This window comes from Orycteropus afer, unplaced genomic scaffold (genome assembly GCF_000298275.1).
Source record: "Orycteropus afer afer isolate SDZICR_OR568_19922 unplaced genomic scaffold, OryAfe1.0 scaffold00008, whole genome shotgun sequence".
Lineage (NCBI taxonomy): Eukaryota > Metazoa > Chordata > Mammalia > Tubulidentata > Orycteropodidae > Orycteropus > Orycteropus afer.
The window spans coordinates 15,157,253-15,175,368 of NW_006921595.1; the positions used below are offsets into that span (position 1 = coordinate 15,157,253).

Genomic DNA, 18,116 nt, shown 5'->3' on the forward strand with positions numbered 1-18,116 from the left:
CCGACAGACAAGTTTGTCTTGCTGTTGGAGACCTCTCATATCACCCCCACCTGGGTCCCTGTGGCTGACTGTTCCTCTGTCTGGCTTCCTGGCTTTTAATACCCTTTCTCCTGCTCTTCTGGCCTGCTGCTTTGGGTGTCCTTGAGTTGTCCCTGGGGCTGACTATTAATGGTTAAGTTGAATAACCAGCTTGCAAAATTCATGAAAGTTGAAGCAGCAGCAGAGAACTGATTCTGACTAACAGCAATTCTATAGGATAGAGGAGAACTGTCCCGTAGAGTTTCCAAATCTGTAAATCTTTACAGAAGCAGGCTGCCTCATCTTTCTCCCATGTAGTGGCTTAGGGGTTTGAACTACCAACTTTTAGACAGCAGCTAAATGTTTTAACCTCTGTACCACCAGAGCTCCTTTACAGACAAACTATTCTCTCTTCACACACACACACACACACACACACACACACATCTTCCCAAACCAAACTCATTGCCATCGAGTCAGATCCAATGCATAGCAACTCCTTTTTGGGTTTCTGAAGTGGTATCACTAAGGAAGTAGATTGCCCAATCTTCTTTCCAAGGAGTGGCTGGTGGGTATGAACTGTCCACCTTCTGGTTATAAGTCAAATGTCTTAGGCACTACAACACCAGAGGTCCCATGTATACACACACACACACACACACACACACAAAACCAAACTCACTGCTGTTGAGTCAATTCCGACACACAGCAACCCCTCCATGGGTTTCCAAGGCAGCATCTCTATGGAAATAGATTGCCCAGCCTTCCTTCTGAGGAGTGGCTAGTGCATTTGAACTGCCAGGCTTCTGGTTAGCAGTCAAGTGCCTTAGGTACTACACTATTCACCAAAAACCAAATGTACAGCCATCGAGTTAATTCTGACCCATAGAGATTCCCGCTGAGTTTCTGAGGCAATAAATCTTTACCGAAGTAGATTGCCCAGTCTTGTTTCCAAGGAGTGGTTGATGGATTCGAACCACCAACCTTCTGGTTAGGAGTCAGATGTCTTAGGCACTGTGCTACCAGAGCTCCTTTTATATATATGTGTGTGTGTGTATATATCTGGTAGCATAGTGCCTAAGGCACTTGACTGCTAACCAGAAGGCTGGTGGTTCAAACCCATCAGCTGCTCCTCGGAAGGAAGGTTAAGCAATCTACTTCTGTAGTGATTCCACCTCAGAAACCCAAGGAGGGGTTGCTATGAGTCAGGTCCAACTTGACAGCACATAACAACAACATATATATCATTGTATATTTATATATATGTAATAGATAGCTAGCTACATTGAACTGTTAGTATATACACACACATTCATATGTAAGGAGCCCTCATGGAGCAATGTTCAGTAATGGTTCAAACCCACTAGTAGCTATCTGGGGAAAAGAACTGGTGATCTGTTTCTGTAAAGATTATAGCCTAGGAAACCTTATAGATCAATTTTACTCTGTTCTGTAGGGTCACTAAGAGTCGTAATCAACTCAATAGCATGCAACAACGATATATACTAGCAGCTCAACATAAGAAAACAATGTATTTTTTAAACACAGGCAAAGGATTTGAATAGCATTTCACAAGGGAAAGTGTTGGAATGGCCAATAAGCAGACAAAAAGATCCTCAGTATCATTAGCCATCTTGGAAATACCAACTATACCCAGTATGGAAGTAGATTGCCCAGTCTTCCTTCTAATGAATGGCTGGTGGGCTAAGAAGAAAAAGACTGACAATACTAAGTTTTGATGACATTGCAGAGCAAGTAGAATTCTCATACATGGGCAGCGGGAATGAAAAATGGCACAACCACTTTAGAAACTAAATTGGCCAATCATTATGAAGTAAAATACACATTTGCTAGCTATGTGATCCACAAAATCCATTTGTAGATATTTCCACAAAAGAACTGAAAACATGTTTACATAGAGACTGTACATGACTGTGCAGAGTAGCTCTATTCAGAGCAGTTCCAAACTGGAAACAATTCAAATGTCCATAACTGGTGAACAGATAAACAAATTGTATTATAGCTATGTAACAGAATGCTAATCAGCAATAAAAAGGAACAAACTACTGATATGCTCCCACTTCTCATCTGTCAGTTGGTCTAATGTGGTGGCTTAGACTACTATGCTGGGAATGACAAATTGAAGAGGAATGGCATCACATTTATCTTCCAAAAGAACATTTCAAGATTTATCCTGAAGTACAATGCTGTCAGTGATAGGATAATACCCACATGCCTACAAGAAAGACTAGTTGCTATGCTGCTGGAAGCTATACCACTGGTACTTGAAATACCAGCATGGTCACTCATGGTAGACAGGTTTCACTGAACTTCCAGATTAAGACAGACTAAGAAGGACATGATGGTGTACCTCTGAAAAACTGGCTACTGAAAACCTTCTGAGTAACAGTGAAACACTGTCTGATATAGTGGTGGAAGATGAGTCCCTCTGGTTGAAAGGCACCCAAAACACAACTGGGGAAGAGCTGTCTTCTCAAAGTAGATTAGACTTTAATGGCATGAATGGAGCAAAGCTTTCAGGACCTTCATTTGCTGATGTGGCACGACTCAAAAGGACAAGAAACAGTTGCAAATATCCATTAATAATCAGATATGGAATGTACAAAGTATGAAACTAGGAAAATTGGAAGTCATCAAAAAATGAAATAAAACACATAAATATTAATATCCTAGGCATTGGTGAGCTGAAACTGACTAGTATTGGCCATTTTGAATTGGACAGTCATATGATCTACTTTGCTGGGGATGACAAATTGAAGAGGAATGGCATCACATTTATCTTCCAAAAGGACATTTCAAGATTTATCCTGAAGTACAATGCTGTTGGTGATAGGATAATACCCACATGCCTACAAGAAAGACTAGTTAATATGATAACTATTCAAATTTATGCACCAACCACTAAAGCCAAAGATGAAGAAATTGAAGATTTTTATCAACTTCCACAGTGTGAAATTAATCAAACATGCAATTAAGATATATTGATAATTACTGGTGATTGGAATGCAAAATCTGGAAACAAAGAAGCATCCACAGTTGGAAAATATGGACTTGATGGTAGAAATGATGTCATAGATCACAATACAGAATTTTATAAGACCAATGACTTATTCATTGCAAATACCTTTTTCAACAACATAAACAGTGACTATACAAGTGGACCTCACCAGATGGAATACACAGGGACCAAACTGACTACATCTGTGGAAAGAGGTAATGGAGAAGCTCAGTATCATCAGTCAAAACAAGGCTAGGGGCCAATCGTGGAACAAATCATCAATTGTTCCTACTGAAGCTCAACTTGAAGTTGAAAAATGTTAAACAAGTACATGAGAGCTATAAATACAACATTGAACATATTACACTTGAATTTAGAGACCATCTGAAGAAAAGATTTGATGCATTGAACACCAGTGACCTAAGACTAGATGAGCTGTAAGAAGATATCAAGGATGTCTACATGAAGAAAGCAAAAGGTCATGAAAAAGACAGGAAAGAAAGGGCCAAAAATGGATGTCAGAAGAGACCCAGAAATTTGCACTTGAATGTAGAGTAGCTGAAGGCAATGGAAGGGGTGATGATGTAAAAGAACAGAAGATTTCAAAGTGTGGATCAAGAAGACAATGTAAAGTATTACAATGAAATGTGCAAAGATCTAGAGTTAGAAAATCCAAGGGAAAGAATATACTTGGCATTTCTCAAGCTGAAATAACTGAAGAAAAATTCAAGCCTTGAATTGCAATACTGAAAGATTCTATGGGCAAAATATTGAAAGGCATAGGAAGCATCAAAAGGAGGTGGAAGGAATACACTGAGTGACTGTACCAAAAAGAAATGGCTGACATTCAACCATTTCAAAACCAAACCAAACTCACCACCACCAAGTTGATTCAACTCATAGCGACCCCTCCTTGGGTTTCCGAGGCAGTATCTCTAGGGAAATAGATTGCCCAGTCTTCCTTTTGAGTAATACTTGGTGAGTTTGAACTGCCAGCCTTCTGGTTAAGCAGTCAAATGTCTTAGGCACTACACCACCAGAGCTCCCAGGAAGCAGATGATCAAGAACTGATAGTACTGAAGGAAGAAGATGAAGCTGCACTGAAGGAATTGGTTAAAACAAGGCTCCAGGAACTGGCAGAATACCCACTGGGATGTTTCAACGAACAGATGCATGGCTGAAAGCACTCACTTGTTAATGTCAATAAATATAGAAGCCAGCTACCTGGTCAACTGTCTGAAAGAGATCCATATCTGTGCCCATTCCAAAGAAAATGATATATCAGAATGCAGAAATTATCCAACAATATCATTACTATCACACACAAGTAAAATTTTGTTGAAAATAACTAAAAAATGGTTGCAGCAAAACATTAACAGCGAACTGCCAGAAATTTAAGCAGGATTCATAAGTAGGTTTGAAACAAGGGATATTCAGAAGAGGATGTGGAATGAGGAATATCATTGCTGATGTCAGATGGATCTTGCCTGAAAGGAAAGAATAACAAAGATATTTGCCTGTGTTTTATTCACCTCACAAAGGCATTTGACTGTGTGGATTGTAACAAACTACGGGGAATTCCTGAATACTCAACTGTGCTAATGAGGAACTTGTATATAGACCAATAGACAGTCATTTGAACAGAACAAGGGTTTAAAATCAGGAAAGGTGTGCATCAGAGTTGTATCCTTACTCAATCTGTACACTGAGCAAAAAAACCAAGGAGCTGGACTATCTAAAGAACTACCAAGCATCAAGATTGGAGAAAGCCCATTAACAACCTGCGATAAGCAAATGGCACAAGTTCAAGTTTGCTTGCTGAAAGTGAAGAGAACTTGAAAGACTTACTAATGAAGATCAAAAACTACAGCCATCAGTATGGATTACACTTCAACATAAAGAAGACAAAAATCCTCACAAATGGACCCATAAGCAATAGTATGATAAATGGAGAAAAGACTGAAGTTGTCAAGGATTTTACTTGGTTCTACAATCATTGTCCATGGAAGTAGCAGTCAAGAAATCAAACAATATATTGCATTGGGAAAATATGCTGCAAAAGACCTCTTTAAAGTGTTAAAGATCACGAAGTCACTTTGAAGACTAAGGTGCATCTTACTCAAGCCATGGTCTTTTCAATTGTCTCATGTGCATGTGAAAGCTGGACAATGAATAAGGAAGACTGAAGAAGAATTGATATATTGAAATTATGGTGCTGGTGAAGAATACTGAATTTACTATGGACTGACAGAAGAAAGAACACATTTGCCTTGGAAAAAGCAAAGCCAGATTGCTCCTTTGAAGCAAGGAAGGGGAGACTTCTCATATTTTGGTCATATTATCAGGAGGGACCAGTTCCCGGAGAAGGATATCATGCTTGGTAGGGCAGACAGGTAGCAAAAAACAGGAAGACCCTCAAGAATATGGATTGACTCAGTGGCTACAAAAATTGGCTTAAGCATAGCAGTGATTGTGAGGATGATGCAGGACCAGGCAGTGTTTCATTCTGTTTTGCACAGGGTCACTGTGAGTCAGAACCGACACGATGGCAACTAAAAACAACTGGAATGAATCTCAAAACCATTATGTTCAAGGAAAGAAGCAGACACAGAAGAGTACACACTGTATGATTCTATTGCATAAACTAGAAAAGATACATCTCGTCTATAGTTACATAAATCACATGGTATGGCAGATCTGCCCCACCTGCTCACCAGCCACTCCTCGGAAAGATGAGTAACTTAAAACAGGCGAAAGAGAACTTCTTAGGGTGCCAAAAATATTCTACACTGTGATTGTGATACTCTTACATGGGTACATTTTATTGTATTAAATTATACATGAATGAAATTGATTTAAAAATACAAATAAATTGTTACTTGTAAGGACGCAATAACATAGCATCTCTTCTAGATTCCTGTTAAGGGTATACAATAGTAGAGTATTTTTGGAGAGCAAGGCAGCAGTACATGCTTCAACCTTTCACCTAGTAATTTTGTATTTAGGAATATAGTTTCGGGTAATAATTTGAAGTAAAGGTAAACTGTTCATGTGAATAGATGTTTACATCCTGCTATTTTTTATAATCATGAAAAACTGACAGGGAAGGGGAAAAAAAAAAAACAGCTGTGTGTGTCAGACAACAGGGAATGCTTAGTAAAAAAAATGTATGGATGAGCCATGAGATGGACCATTTTGGAGCTATATAGCATGATCAGGGTGTTCTGGTAGCGTAGTGCCTAAGGCATTTGACTGCTAACCAGAAGGCTGGCGGTTCAAACCCACCAGCCACTCCTCGAAAGGAAGACGGGGCAACCTACTTCCGTAGTGATACTGCCTTGGAAACCCAAGGAGGGCAACAGCACATAACAACAACAACAACATAGCATGATCATTCCAAAGAATTTTCAGTAACATGATAAAATGCTTGTGCCAAAATGTTAAGTGATGAGACCTCAATAAAAATTCTGTATATAGTAATATATTAACTCCATAAATAAGCATTGTAAGCAAGACTAGAAAAAATACAGTGATCATTATTTCTGGCTAGTGGCTATAATTTTTTTTTAACATTGTCTGTATTTTCCAAATGTTATATTATTTGTAAAAATTACATTTCTAATTAAAAAAATCATCACTAAAGAGCTATTATGAAATATTCGGTGTACCACATAACTTTTTTATGTATGTAATTTTATTTATTTTATTGTTGTAGAGTATATACACAGCAAAATGTACACCAATTCAACAGTTTCTACCATTTAGTGACATTGATTGTATTCTTTGAGTTGTCTTACTGTTCTCATCCTTTTTGGAGTAGTTCTTCTCCCATTAACATAAACTCATTAATTCTTAAGGTTTGTAACTAATCTTTCCAGTTGCTGTTGTCAATTTGAACCCAGATAGATAGTTCTTAAAAGAGTATAATGCTCAAGGTAGACATTTTTAACTAGTTTTAACCTAACTATTGTTTGGTTTTCAGAAGACTTCAGGAGATATTTTTGGTTTAAGAAGTAAAAATTATCTCAGGGCCATAGTTTCAGGGGTTCACCTAAACTTCATGGTTCCATGTAACTTTTAAATAATGATTTTGAGTCTGGGTTTCATAATTCAAGAGAGTTAATTTGTCATGGTGATAGTTCTCTCTATAAAGAGATTGTTAAAGAAATAAGGGTTTTTCCCCAGGAATGCTAGAGTAAAAGAAATCATCTAACAGTGCAAACCCACAACGTTAGGTGGCATGAGTGCTCCAGATGCTGGGCCCCAAAGCTTAACACTTGCCTGAAAAGAGCTTTGAGATTTTCCGGTAATTCTGTTCGACCAGCGTATCCTGGGTTCATAGTAATAAATATTCCGACTGATGGCTTCAGTGTGATCTCTTCCCCAAGAAATACAAATCTACCATAAAAAGAATGTTGATGAAATTAAATGTGTTCATTGAATATGAATGCACATTGACAAATGCAAACCACTGCAAAATGCAAATTATTATTAGGAAGCTGTTTATTCTGTGCCATTTTCTTTAAAATCTGTTAGCATACGTATTTTAAATATGTTTTGAAGCATTTTTATTAAAAATACTCTCCTTTCACCCCAAAGAACTACAGATTCGGAAAGTATTCTTTTATATTTTAGCATTGCCACAGTATGCTAGAATATAAAAATGGAGTCCTTAACTATAATATGTAACTAAAGGTGGTGGCATTTTTGCCTTCAACATGGGCTACAATTACTTGATTGGGACACTGAAGAGATAATGCCCATGATAAGGGAAGAGAGAGATCCCTACTCAGTCTTTATTTTGTCCTTTCTGCCTTCCCATTGCCCTCCCTGCCTCCATTCCTTTCACTCATTTATTCAACATATATCTATTGAGTATTCCTGAGAGGTAGAATAGTGTGGTGATTATGAGAACTAGCTCTGGAGTCAGAATGCAGGGGTTCAGAGACCAGCCCCATCTCTTTACGTATGTTAATTAGCTGCTCTATGCTCCAATTTCCTCATCTAATTAAAAATGAGATAATATTATCCACTTTATTGAATTTTATGAGGATTAAAATAACTAAGTGTACAATAACTGATACATGGTAGATAGTCAATGGATGTTAGCTGTAACTACTACTATTACTACCACTTGAAAGCACTGGAGGACCAGTGAAAGATTTCCAAGGGCCCATTAGGCTGCTGATGGCCAGGGCAATGAATGGTACAGGCTGTAGGAAGAAAACTGAGAGACAAGTAGAAGAAAACTTTCAAATGGGGTTGTTGTTGTTGTTATGTGCTGTCGAGTTGGACCCGACTTATAGCGACCCCTCCTTGGGTTTCTGAGGCAGTATTACTACGGAAGTAGATTGCCCCATCTTCCTTCCAAGGAGTGGCTGTGGGTTTGAACCACCAGCCTTCTGGTTAGCAGTCAAGTGCCTTAGCCACTACGCTACCCAAGCTCCCTCAAATGGGGTAGGTGAGACAAGTTTAAGGCTCATCTCTTGTTGAGACAGAAGAGGCCTGAAGTAATGTATAAGAATCTTCAAAGAACAGAATTGTTGTTGTTATGTGCCGTCGAGTCAAACCTGACTCATTGCGACCCCTCCTTGGATTTTAGTTAAGGTAATTAATTAGTTAAAAGAATTAGCCTTTATTGCCAAGTAGGAAGAGAAAAGATTTAGAGAAGTAAATGACATTTTTAGGAATAAAAGCTGCTTAAACCAAACCAAACCCACTGCCATTGAGTCGATTCTGACTCAGTGACCACACTGGGTTTCCAGGACTGTAAATCTTAATGAAAGTAAACTGCCTTATCTTCATCCCACAGAGCCACTGGCATTTTTGAACCACTGACCTTCTGGTTAGCAGCCAAATGTCTCACCCGCTACACCACCAGAGTTGGAGTCAAATTGATTTTGGCTCAGGGGTACCCCATGTGGGTCAGAGTAGAACTGTGCTCCATAGGGTTACGAGTGGCTGATTTTTGGAATGAGGCTCCCAGGCCTTTCTTCCAAGGCACCTCTGGTTGGACTTGAACTTCCAACCTTTCAGTTAGCAGCCAATTACTTCACCATGTGCACCATCTAGGGACTCAGAGCTAACTGAGAAAGGGTGGATTTTGTATAGTCAAGGTAAGAATATCAGGGTAGGGAGACAGACATGTCTGAAAGGGCTGTTCACAAGGAGAAAGGTGGCTACTGAGCAGAGTGACTCATATACATAGTAGGGGAGCCACCTCAAGGTCAAAGGCATGGACCTCGAGGGGGAGAGCAGCAAGGTGGTTAAGGGCTTTATGGTTGAGATATAGTCCCATATCCTAAATCTACCAGTACAGAAGGAATATAATCAACTTAGGAAATTATGAGGAAGCCTAAGTGTCTGTACATGAGCTTACATGAGGATGAAGAAGTATGATTCACATACACAAGTAATGCAGACAGAGGACACCATCAAGAAGCACGTTTTGTATTGGTAGTTGAGATGGGAGGGAGGAGAAAAAGGGTGTCATTGGTTAGGAAGCATTGAGTATCTATTAATGGTTTGCTGTTGTTACAGTTTTTTAATTAAAAACAAAAAAATATGGTTTGTAGTTTTCAGAAATCATGAACTTACATAGATCAGTTACCTAACTATTCATAAGTTAGGATGGCTCAAGTAACATCTGGGTTACATCAAATAATGATTTTTGACTAGAATCTAACTAAAATATGGCTGGGGTTCAAAAGAGAAGTAACCTAATCTTTCTAACATAGCATTAGAATAGAGGCTGGTAACGCAACAGACTTCTGGTCATGGCCCACATCATAGAAGGACTAAGAGGTTTTCTAGGACAGAGAAATATTCAGATTCATATTCCAATCTACTAGAAACTTTCACAATAGTTTCAAAATTCCAAGGGGTTAGAAAATCTTCCCATGATGGGTTTTTACAGACAAGACAGCTAACTGGACAAAATATCACACACACACACACAAAATGTTTCAAAGAGAATCAAAATTGTGTTGTGTACCATAGTATTTAATTTCTCAAACTAAACCATCAAACTCTGTGCGCCAGTTGTGTTTTGCCTTTTGGAATGTCGTACCTTGTTGAGAAAAGGTCAGGCTCTGGATATTATTTTAAAGTTGTTGGCTGTAACTAGAAGAATGTGAAGGTATAATCTACTGGGACAAGGACAACTAGAAAAGTAGATGTTAGTGAATGGGTTGGCTTTATTTTGGATATGTTAAGTATGAGAGGTCTATGAAGACATCAAGCTGAGCCCGGGGCCCCAAAAGGGAGTTGTTTTCCAAGTCTAGATGTCATGAGAAAGGACTGGACATCAGCATACACATGGTTCTTTAAACGTGAGGAAGGATGAAATCATCAAGGAGAAGTATAGATGGAGAAAGGAAGAAATCCAATGACTGGGTCCCACGACATCCAATAATAATAGGTCAGGACATACTAACAATAAAAATTAATAGCTAATACTTATATGGTACCTGCTGTGTGCCAGGCATTTGTCTAAGTGGCTTAAATGTTTTAACATATTTAATCTTCACAATACCCTACAAGGTTGGTACTATTCCCACCCCACCCCCCACCTCTATTTTATAGAGAAGACAGCAGTGGAGAGACCATGAGGTAAAAGGAAAACTAGCAGAGTGTAGGGAATCTTGGAACCCACATAAATAAAGTATGTCAAGCAGAAAGGATCAGCTGTGACAGATGCCAGAAAGGCCAGATAGGATAAAGACAGAGAACTGATCACTCACTGACTTTAGCATCATAAAACCCAAACAAACCAAACCCATTGTCATCAAGTTGATTCCAACTCATAGTGACTCTTTAAGACAGAATACAACTGCTCCATGGGGTTTTCAAGGCTATAAATCTTTATGGAAGCAGACTGCCTCATCTTTCTCCTGTAGAGCAGCTGGTGGATTCAAACCACCAACCTTTTGATTAGCAGCCAAATGCTTTAACCTCTGTACCACAGGGCTTCTTTAGCATTATAGAGGCTGTCTCATTTTTGAAGTGATCAAACTAATGGACTACACTTTTGTTGTATTCACACACTAAAAACATTAATAAAAATGGGAGATTATTAATAACATTTCTTCACTATTAACCAGATCCTTATCTAATCCATTTCATGAGACAGGAGCAGGAAGCAACAGCCTGTCAAAGTGGGGTCTACTGCATTCTTCCACTTTACTCTTTATCTTTAGATTCCCTGGTTGGGCAAATGGTTAACATGCTCAGCCCTGAACCTGAAGGTTGCAAGTTCAGGTTCATACAGAGGCATCTCAGAAGAGAGGCCTGGAACTTATTTCCAAAAAATCAGCCACTGAAAATTCTATAAAGAACAGTTTTTCTTCTGACACACATGGTGTCACCAAGAGTCAAAATCAAGTCAGCAGCAACTGCTTTTTTTTTTTTTTTAATTTGTACTAATAGAAACAAACAAACAAACATGTTACTCACCTCTTTTTCTGTTTTCTGATGGCATCATGGATCATTTTTACTTGTACTGCGACCACTGACAAAACCTCCACAGCAATTCGATTGAACTCATCAAAGCAGCCCCAAGCTCCTGTCTGCACCAATCCCTTATAGATATTTCCTATGGACTAAATGATGGAGCAAGGCATTAAGAATTTACCAGAAGCATCTTCAAAGCTTACAAGCAGCCATCTACATGACAACAACTGGTCTCTCCTCCTCCAGAGCAAAGAAGAATGAGGAAAACCAAAGACACATGGAAACAATTAGTCTAAGGGACTAGTGGACCATGAGAATCTCAGCCTATATGACCATGAGACCAGAAGAACTAGATGGTGTCTGGCTACCACTGTCAACCACTTGGAAAGGGATCAGTGCAGGAGATCCTGGGTAGAGTGCGAGAACAATATGGAACAAAACTCAAAATCATAAAAAAGACTAGGCTTGTTGGTCTGATAGAGCCTGGTGAGACCCCTGAAAATTTGGTTCCTAGTTATCCTTCAAGTATGGAATTAAACTCATTCCTGTGGCTTCCAGCTAGGCAACAGACAGGCATATAGGGTGAACATTTACATCAGGTAGATACATTCCTTAGAACAATCAATCAAGGGAGAACAGAAGGGCAGTGTTTGCACAGGGAGATAGCTCAGGGGGCAGGAATGCATAGGAAATGACACATGGAAGAGGTAACTACAGGGAAGAAGGGGGAAGAGAGCTGTTACATTGTGGGAATTGCAGTCAATGTCATGAAACAAAATGTGTATGAACTGCTGTATGGAAAATAAATTTGCTCTGTAAACTTTCACCCAAATCACAATTAAAAAAAGATGGATAAGTGAAAAAATATAAACTATCACTAAGTACTCCCTTGCACATTTAAGACTCAAATAATGCCCTGGTTCAGCTTCCCCATACCTTTGTTTAATACTTATGGTAATGGAATTAATAATGTATTAGAGTAATATTTCTTATATGATGTAAAATAAAATAATAATAATTTACTAGAAGGTGATTTTATGCTATTATTTGGAATTATTCTAAATTAGGAACAATGTTGTTAGAAAAAATCATTTTATATATCATTTTATAAGTAACTTACTTTGTAGTCCATTTGCTCTGAACAGTTGAATACATAAACCATCATACCAAGGGCTCGTCCAAGATCTTTGGTGGTTTCTGTTTTCCCTGTACCAGCTGGGCCAGATGGCGCCCCACTCATGGTGAGATGTAGTGACTGAGTTAAGGTAATATAACACCTTTCAGCAATAGAGAACACAAAATTACAGTCTAATGAGAGAGTTTTAAAAAAAAATATAAGGTATTTAAAATTTATTTTAAAGTTTAAGAAGCCAAGATCTAGAATGTGTTAGTAGCACAAAATATTGATATATTCCCAATTCACTCATGTCATTAATAGGTCAGAATAGTTTCTTTTATGAAATTTATATTTTAGAGTAATTGTTTAAGAATAATGGATAAATATGGATTTATTCAAATCATATTTTAAGAACTCTGTATTTGAACACAAATATTCCATTACTATAACACTTGATTTGCAATATTATTGAATTTCTGATATTTCTAGTTAAATGTATTATTCATATGGACGACAACATCTTAAACTATTATTTCTAAAGGAAAAACAGAATAAAAATCTTGACAATGAATGAATTACACAATGACATCATTAAACAGCTACTTAATGAATACATTATGAGATATGTAAATATACATAAACACATAGCTTACAAATAATCCATACTTATTTCAATGAATAAAGCAAATATAATAAGACAAAATTTATTATATAAATTTATTATATTACATAAAGATGTGTTTTAGGAGTGCTTTTTGAATCTGTTGCTACATTCAGATTATCTTAATTCCTGTATTTTTCAGAAACACACAGAGTTCTTAGACTGAGAACAGTTGTATAAAAACAAAATTTATAGTTATAAAAAGCAAAAACTAACAAATGCCAAGGACCTCACACAGGCTGTAGTTTCTATACATTTGCCAATTACTTTTCTCTTAGTACAGACAGTAGATCCAATGGAAATGTATTAGCATGGAGGCCAGAAGGCTTTGAGATTAGTGTCTTCCTTGCCAATCATCAGATACTAATCTTAAATAAGTCATCTGATATCAATATGCCTCAGTTTCCTTCTCTACAAAATGAGGCTTACTGTAGGGATTAATTAAGAAAGCAAGTGGCAAATGGCTTGAAAAATTTTAAACACTGTGCAAATAGAAGCAATTACTTAGGAAAATGGTAAGTGTTCTTCATATCCATCATATTTAAGCGCATCTTTCAATGAATATGGACATGGAAATACTCCTCAACTAGGAATCTGAGCACTTTTTGTGGTGGAGACTGTCTCTGATAAGCTTTTCATCTGATTCTCCAGTTTTGGCTGGACATATGGCTACCCAGCTGAAGGCCACATGTCCCACCTCCCTTCCAGCTGAGAGAGACTGAGTGACCAAGCTCTAACCAATGGGTTATGTGAAGCAGTGATGAGTGCAACCCTTGAGACTCCTCCTTAGTGTCTGTCCTGGGCTCTCTTTTTTCCCCTTTCTCAATGTCTGACACAAATGTGGAAGCCACATTTAGGATGTCAGCCACCTGTCAGCCTATATTGTTGGACTATTTACTCCCCTGTGGACTGCTACACAAGCGAGACATCAATACCTATGTTATTTAAGCCAGTGTATTTGGAGGTCTCTCTGCAACAGCAGCTTAGCCTACACCCTCCTAACCAACACATCTGTGTCCTAGCCCAAGGTCATCAATTACAAGGTGGTTGATCTAAGTCTCTGAGCCTGCCCACATATGGAAGAGGAGATGCCATTTGTCCTGCCTACAACACCAAGTGAAGATCAGTGTCAAATAACACATAGTAGAAGTATCATAATGTTAATGTAAGCATGTAGTAAATAACCCAAAGAATGACATGGAAAAGAAATGTATAGAATGGAAACGTCTTATCCAGCACTCTTCATACTATCAAAATGCACATTCATCTTCCTTCTTAACTTCCAAAAAAAAGGATAGTTATTTTTAGTTAGCAAGATAATGAGCTATGAGTCCTCACATTGACAAATTTTAAAATGCTTCTTCACCTGCCTCTCCAGTCCCTTTGTGCCCTCCCTTCCCCCTTCTCTATTCACAAGACCATGCATACAGAGGACTCTAAGCTTGACTATTTCTCAGCGATTTTATTAAACAAGTTTTAATCCCTCATACTAAGGCAGATCTGCAAGAACAATCACAAAGCTAGTGAGTGCATCTCACCAACCTCCCAGGACAACCATCACAACCTTGCTTTTTAGGTGTCCATATGAAACGCTCCCGCTTTATCTCCAAGTAAACTTTCTCTTACAGTGATTCTACAATAATTGGAGATAATTGGAGGCTTTACTATGATATTTAGATGTGACTTCTCTTCCATGACTGTTAAGAATTAAATGTGCTTTCTCCTATAGAACGAATCAGCAGAGATTAGAATACAAAGTTAAGTACATTCACGTCAAGGTGTTAGCTGCCTTGGAGTCAATTCTGATTCACGGTGACCTTATGTATGACAGAACGAAACACTGTCTGGTCCTGTGCCATCTTCATGATTGCTGATGTATCTGAGGCCACTGTTGCAGCTGTTGTGTAGTGACTTCCAGCCTAGGGGGCTCATCTTCCAGCACTGTATCTGACAGCAGTCTGCTGTGTTCCAGTAGGCTCTCATTGGCTAATTTCCAGAATAGATTGCCAACCATTTCTTCCTAGTCAGAGTCTGGAAGCTCCACTGAAAGTCTACCAGGGGTGACTCTACTGGTACTTGCAATACGTATGGCATAGCTTCCAGCATGGTAACAACATGCAAACCACCAGAGTAAGACCAACTGACAGAAGGGTGGTGGACTACATCCTTACCCCTATAAAGTTCTCAGTCTGTATGTGTGTCTGTATATGTATACATACACACACACACACAATTTGCAATGAACCTATAGTAACAGTAACCTCTTGTTCTTGATACAATCAAGCCACACTGTCTTTCCTTCTATACCTTGAACTGGCCAAGCTCATTTCTACCTCAAGAGCTTTGTACTTGCCTTTGCCTCTCTCTGCCTCTGGATTACTGAGTCATTGGTTCCTTGTTATGATTTAGTCTCAAAATGTCCTGTCACCAAATCTATAGCAGGTTCTCCCTTCAAGACATCTTTAATACACTACCCTTGTTTCACTTTTGTCATAGCACATATTACCATCTAAAATTACTTTGTTAATTAATTCGTTTAGTTTTCCTCTTCACCACCACTCAACTAGAAAGTAAGCTCTGTGAAGCAGGAACCTTGCCTGTTGAACTCACCACTGTGACCCAGGTACCTGGAACAGTATACTTAGCACATTGCTTCATTTAATGAATCTATGTTCTTCCCCTTCTCTTCCTTTCACTACATATATAGTGTACTCAAATTCAAACTCAATTTGAGCACGCTTAATTCCTTGTTATTTTTACACTTCCAAATAAAGAGATGCAGGAGGGTGTGGTTATAGAGAACAAGGAATCCTGGTATCAGAATGTTAGCCACAGATAACTGGGGCCAGGGGACTCAATGAGCAAAAATGCTGAGCCACATGAGTCTGTTAAGGAGTTCTTAACTTGTACACTATACAACTTTTGTAACTCTCTTTGTCAAGTTCAGTGCTCTTTAGCCAGCTCAAAATAAAAGTCAATCCTCACTATCTTATTTAATTTATACACACATTCACATGCTTTCCCAATTTGTTCATAGTTTTCTCTCCATTCTTTTCCTTTTAATCTCAGTCATCTCTGCCCACACTAGGGGGGTTTTTTGGCTTGTTTTTTCCCATGACTCACACTTAACATGACTGTTACCTGTCAGTTAGGGGCGTGATCACAAGTCGAGGACTGTTTCCTAAGTATTCATAGAAGTACTGGAACTGGGCATCACAAATATTAACAAGGCAGTGTTTCCTGGTGTCCTCCCACAGGTGACGAAGTTGAGACAGCCAAGCAAAAGCCTGAGGACTGGCAACCTAAAATCAGTACATAATCATTACATTATACATTAAAAAAAAGTGTTTCTGCTGAGTTGATTCTGATTCATGGTGACCCCATGTGCACAGAATAGAACTGCACTGCATAGAATTTTGAAGGCTATAAACTTTTTCCAAAATGCCTCTGGGTGGGTTCAACCACCAACCTCTGGGACAGCAGTCAGGTGCTTTACTGATGATACCACCTGGGGACTCTTATTACACATAGGACATTGATATTTTTGTGGCAATAAATTTAATCTATTAATCTAATTGACTCCATTGGTTCACATTTTGTATCTACCATTCTCACAAACAGTAAATCTCTTGCATGTTATTACAGATTGTAATGGCATGTTGATGGTTGAATACTTAATCAGCAATGCATGTGTAATAAAGTCTTGCTTTCAATAGGGCTTTTACTGTAAAACAATATTAATTTATTCAAGTAATGCTGTTCCCCTTTTATGAATCACCCCAGGGGAGTAGATAATTTTTTATAACTTTGTCCTCATATAACTGAAATCAGATGGAAAAATGTAGCCTCTGTACTGAAATGACACACAGTCCATAATTTCTGTCAGTTGGAGGTATAAATAAACCATAATTTCAACACAGTCCATACTAAAACCAGTCTGCTTTTAGTACAAAAATTTTCCATTTCAGTTTTTTTATTAAATCAAACTATTGGTATTTTTGCATTTCTATTTTTTCCAATTTTACCTAACACTATCCATTTCTCTTCCAGTATAAAATACAAAAAAAAAAAAAAAGAAAGAAAAGAAACACAAGCACAGTCTCTTTCAAGGTACATCCAATCCTAAATTATTTAGGATTTTGTAATTTGTAGTTACAAAAATGATTGTCTACTAATTTGTCTGCTAAGTACATAGGCCTCAACACTGAGTATTTATTTATTTTAAATGTCAGGAATTATTAGTCAAAGTCTATATTTATTTTAGCAAAAAGTGATGGACGTATGTTTGATCATACTCTATCCTAGAATACATAAGAAGGTAAATTCATATTCAAAGAGTAGTTTATCAAAAGTTCAGCATTAGAACGAGAATACATGTTCAGTGGTACTGTGCAAGGATTAGTCTTGGATTAACAATTAAAGAACATTGGCCAGTAACGATCCTAATGCTTAATTAAGGAATACTTGTTTAAGTTTATAGCTCATATGGAGTATTGTACTTTATAGAGAGAATTAAAATACACTTTGATTCTAATAATTTGAGCAAGAACTAGAAAAACAATGAAATACATTTCAAACATATAATACACTTAAATTTTGAAGGAATTATCATTATTTACTACCATTACCTCTGAAAGACAAAGAGATTTGGAGGAACTGAATGGCAGGTGCGATATGTCAATGTTATTCAGCAGGCAAAGCATATTTCTGACATTTGTAAGAAGTAGTACAGTTTGAAAAGAGGAGGAGAAAATTCTCCTTTCCCATTAAGCATTGTAACATCTAAGAGATACATGGACTTTATGGAGAGGTAGGAAAATAAAGTTATTAATACACTGCATGGATTAGAA

General features: G+C 37.9%; 1 protein-coding gene across 1 annotated transcript in view; it reads right to left on the reverse strand.

The window, feature by feature from the left end:
* DNAH11 (dynein axonemal heavy chain 11) overlaps nucleotides 1-18,116 on the reverse strand; it is a 455,361-nt gene that overhangs the window by 271,446 nt on the left and 165,799 nt on the right. The window contains 4 exon segments of the mRNA XM_007946592.1: nucleotides 7,319-7,435; nucleotides 11,492-11,637; nucleotides 12,609-12,765; nucleotides 16,408-16,568. Coding sequence (XP_007944783.1) covers nucleotides 7,319-7,435; nucleotides 11,492-11,637; nucleotides 12,609-12,765; nucleotides 16,408-16,568 — 581 coding nt within the window.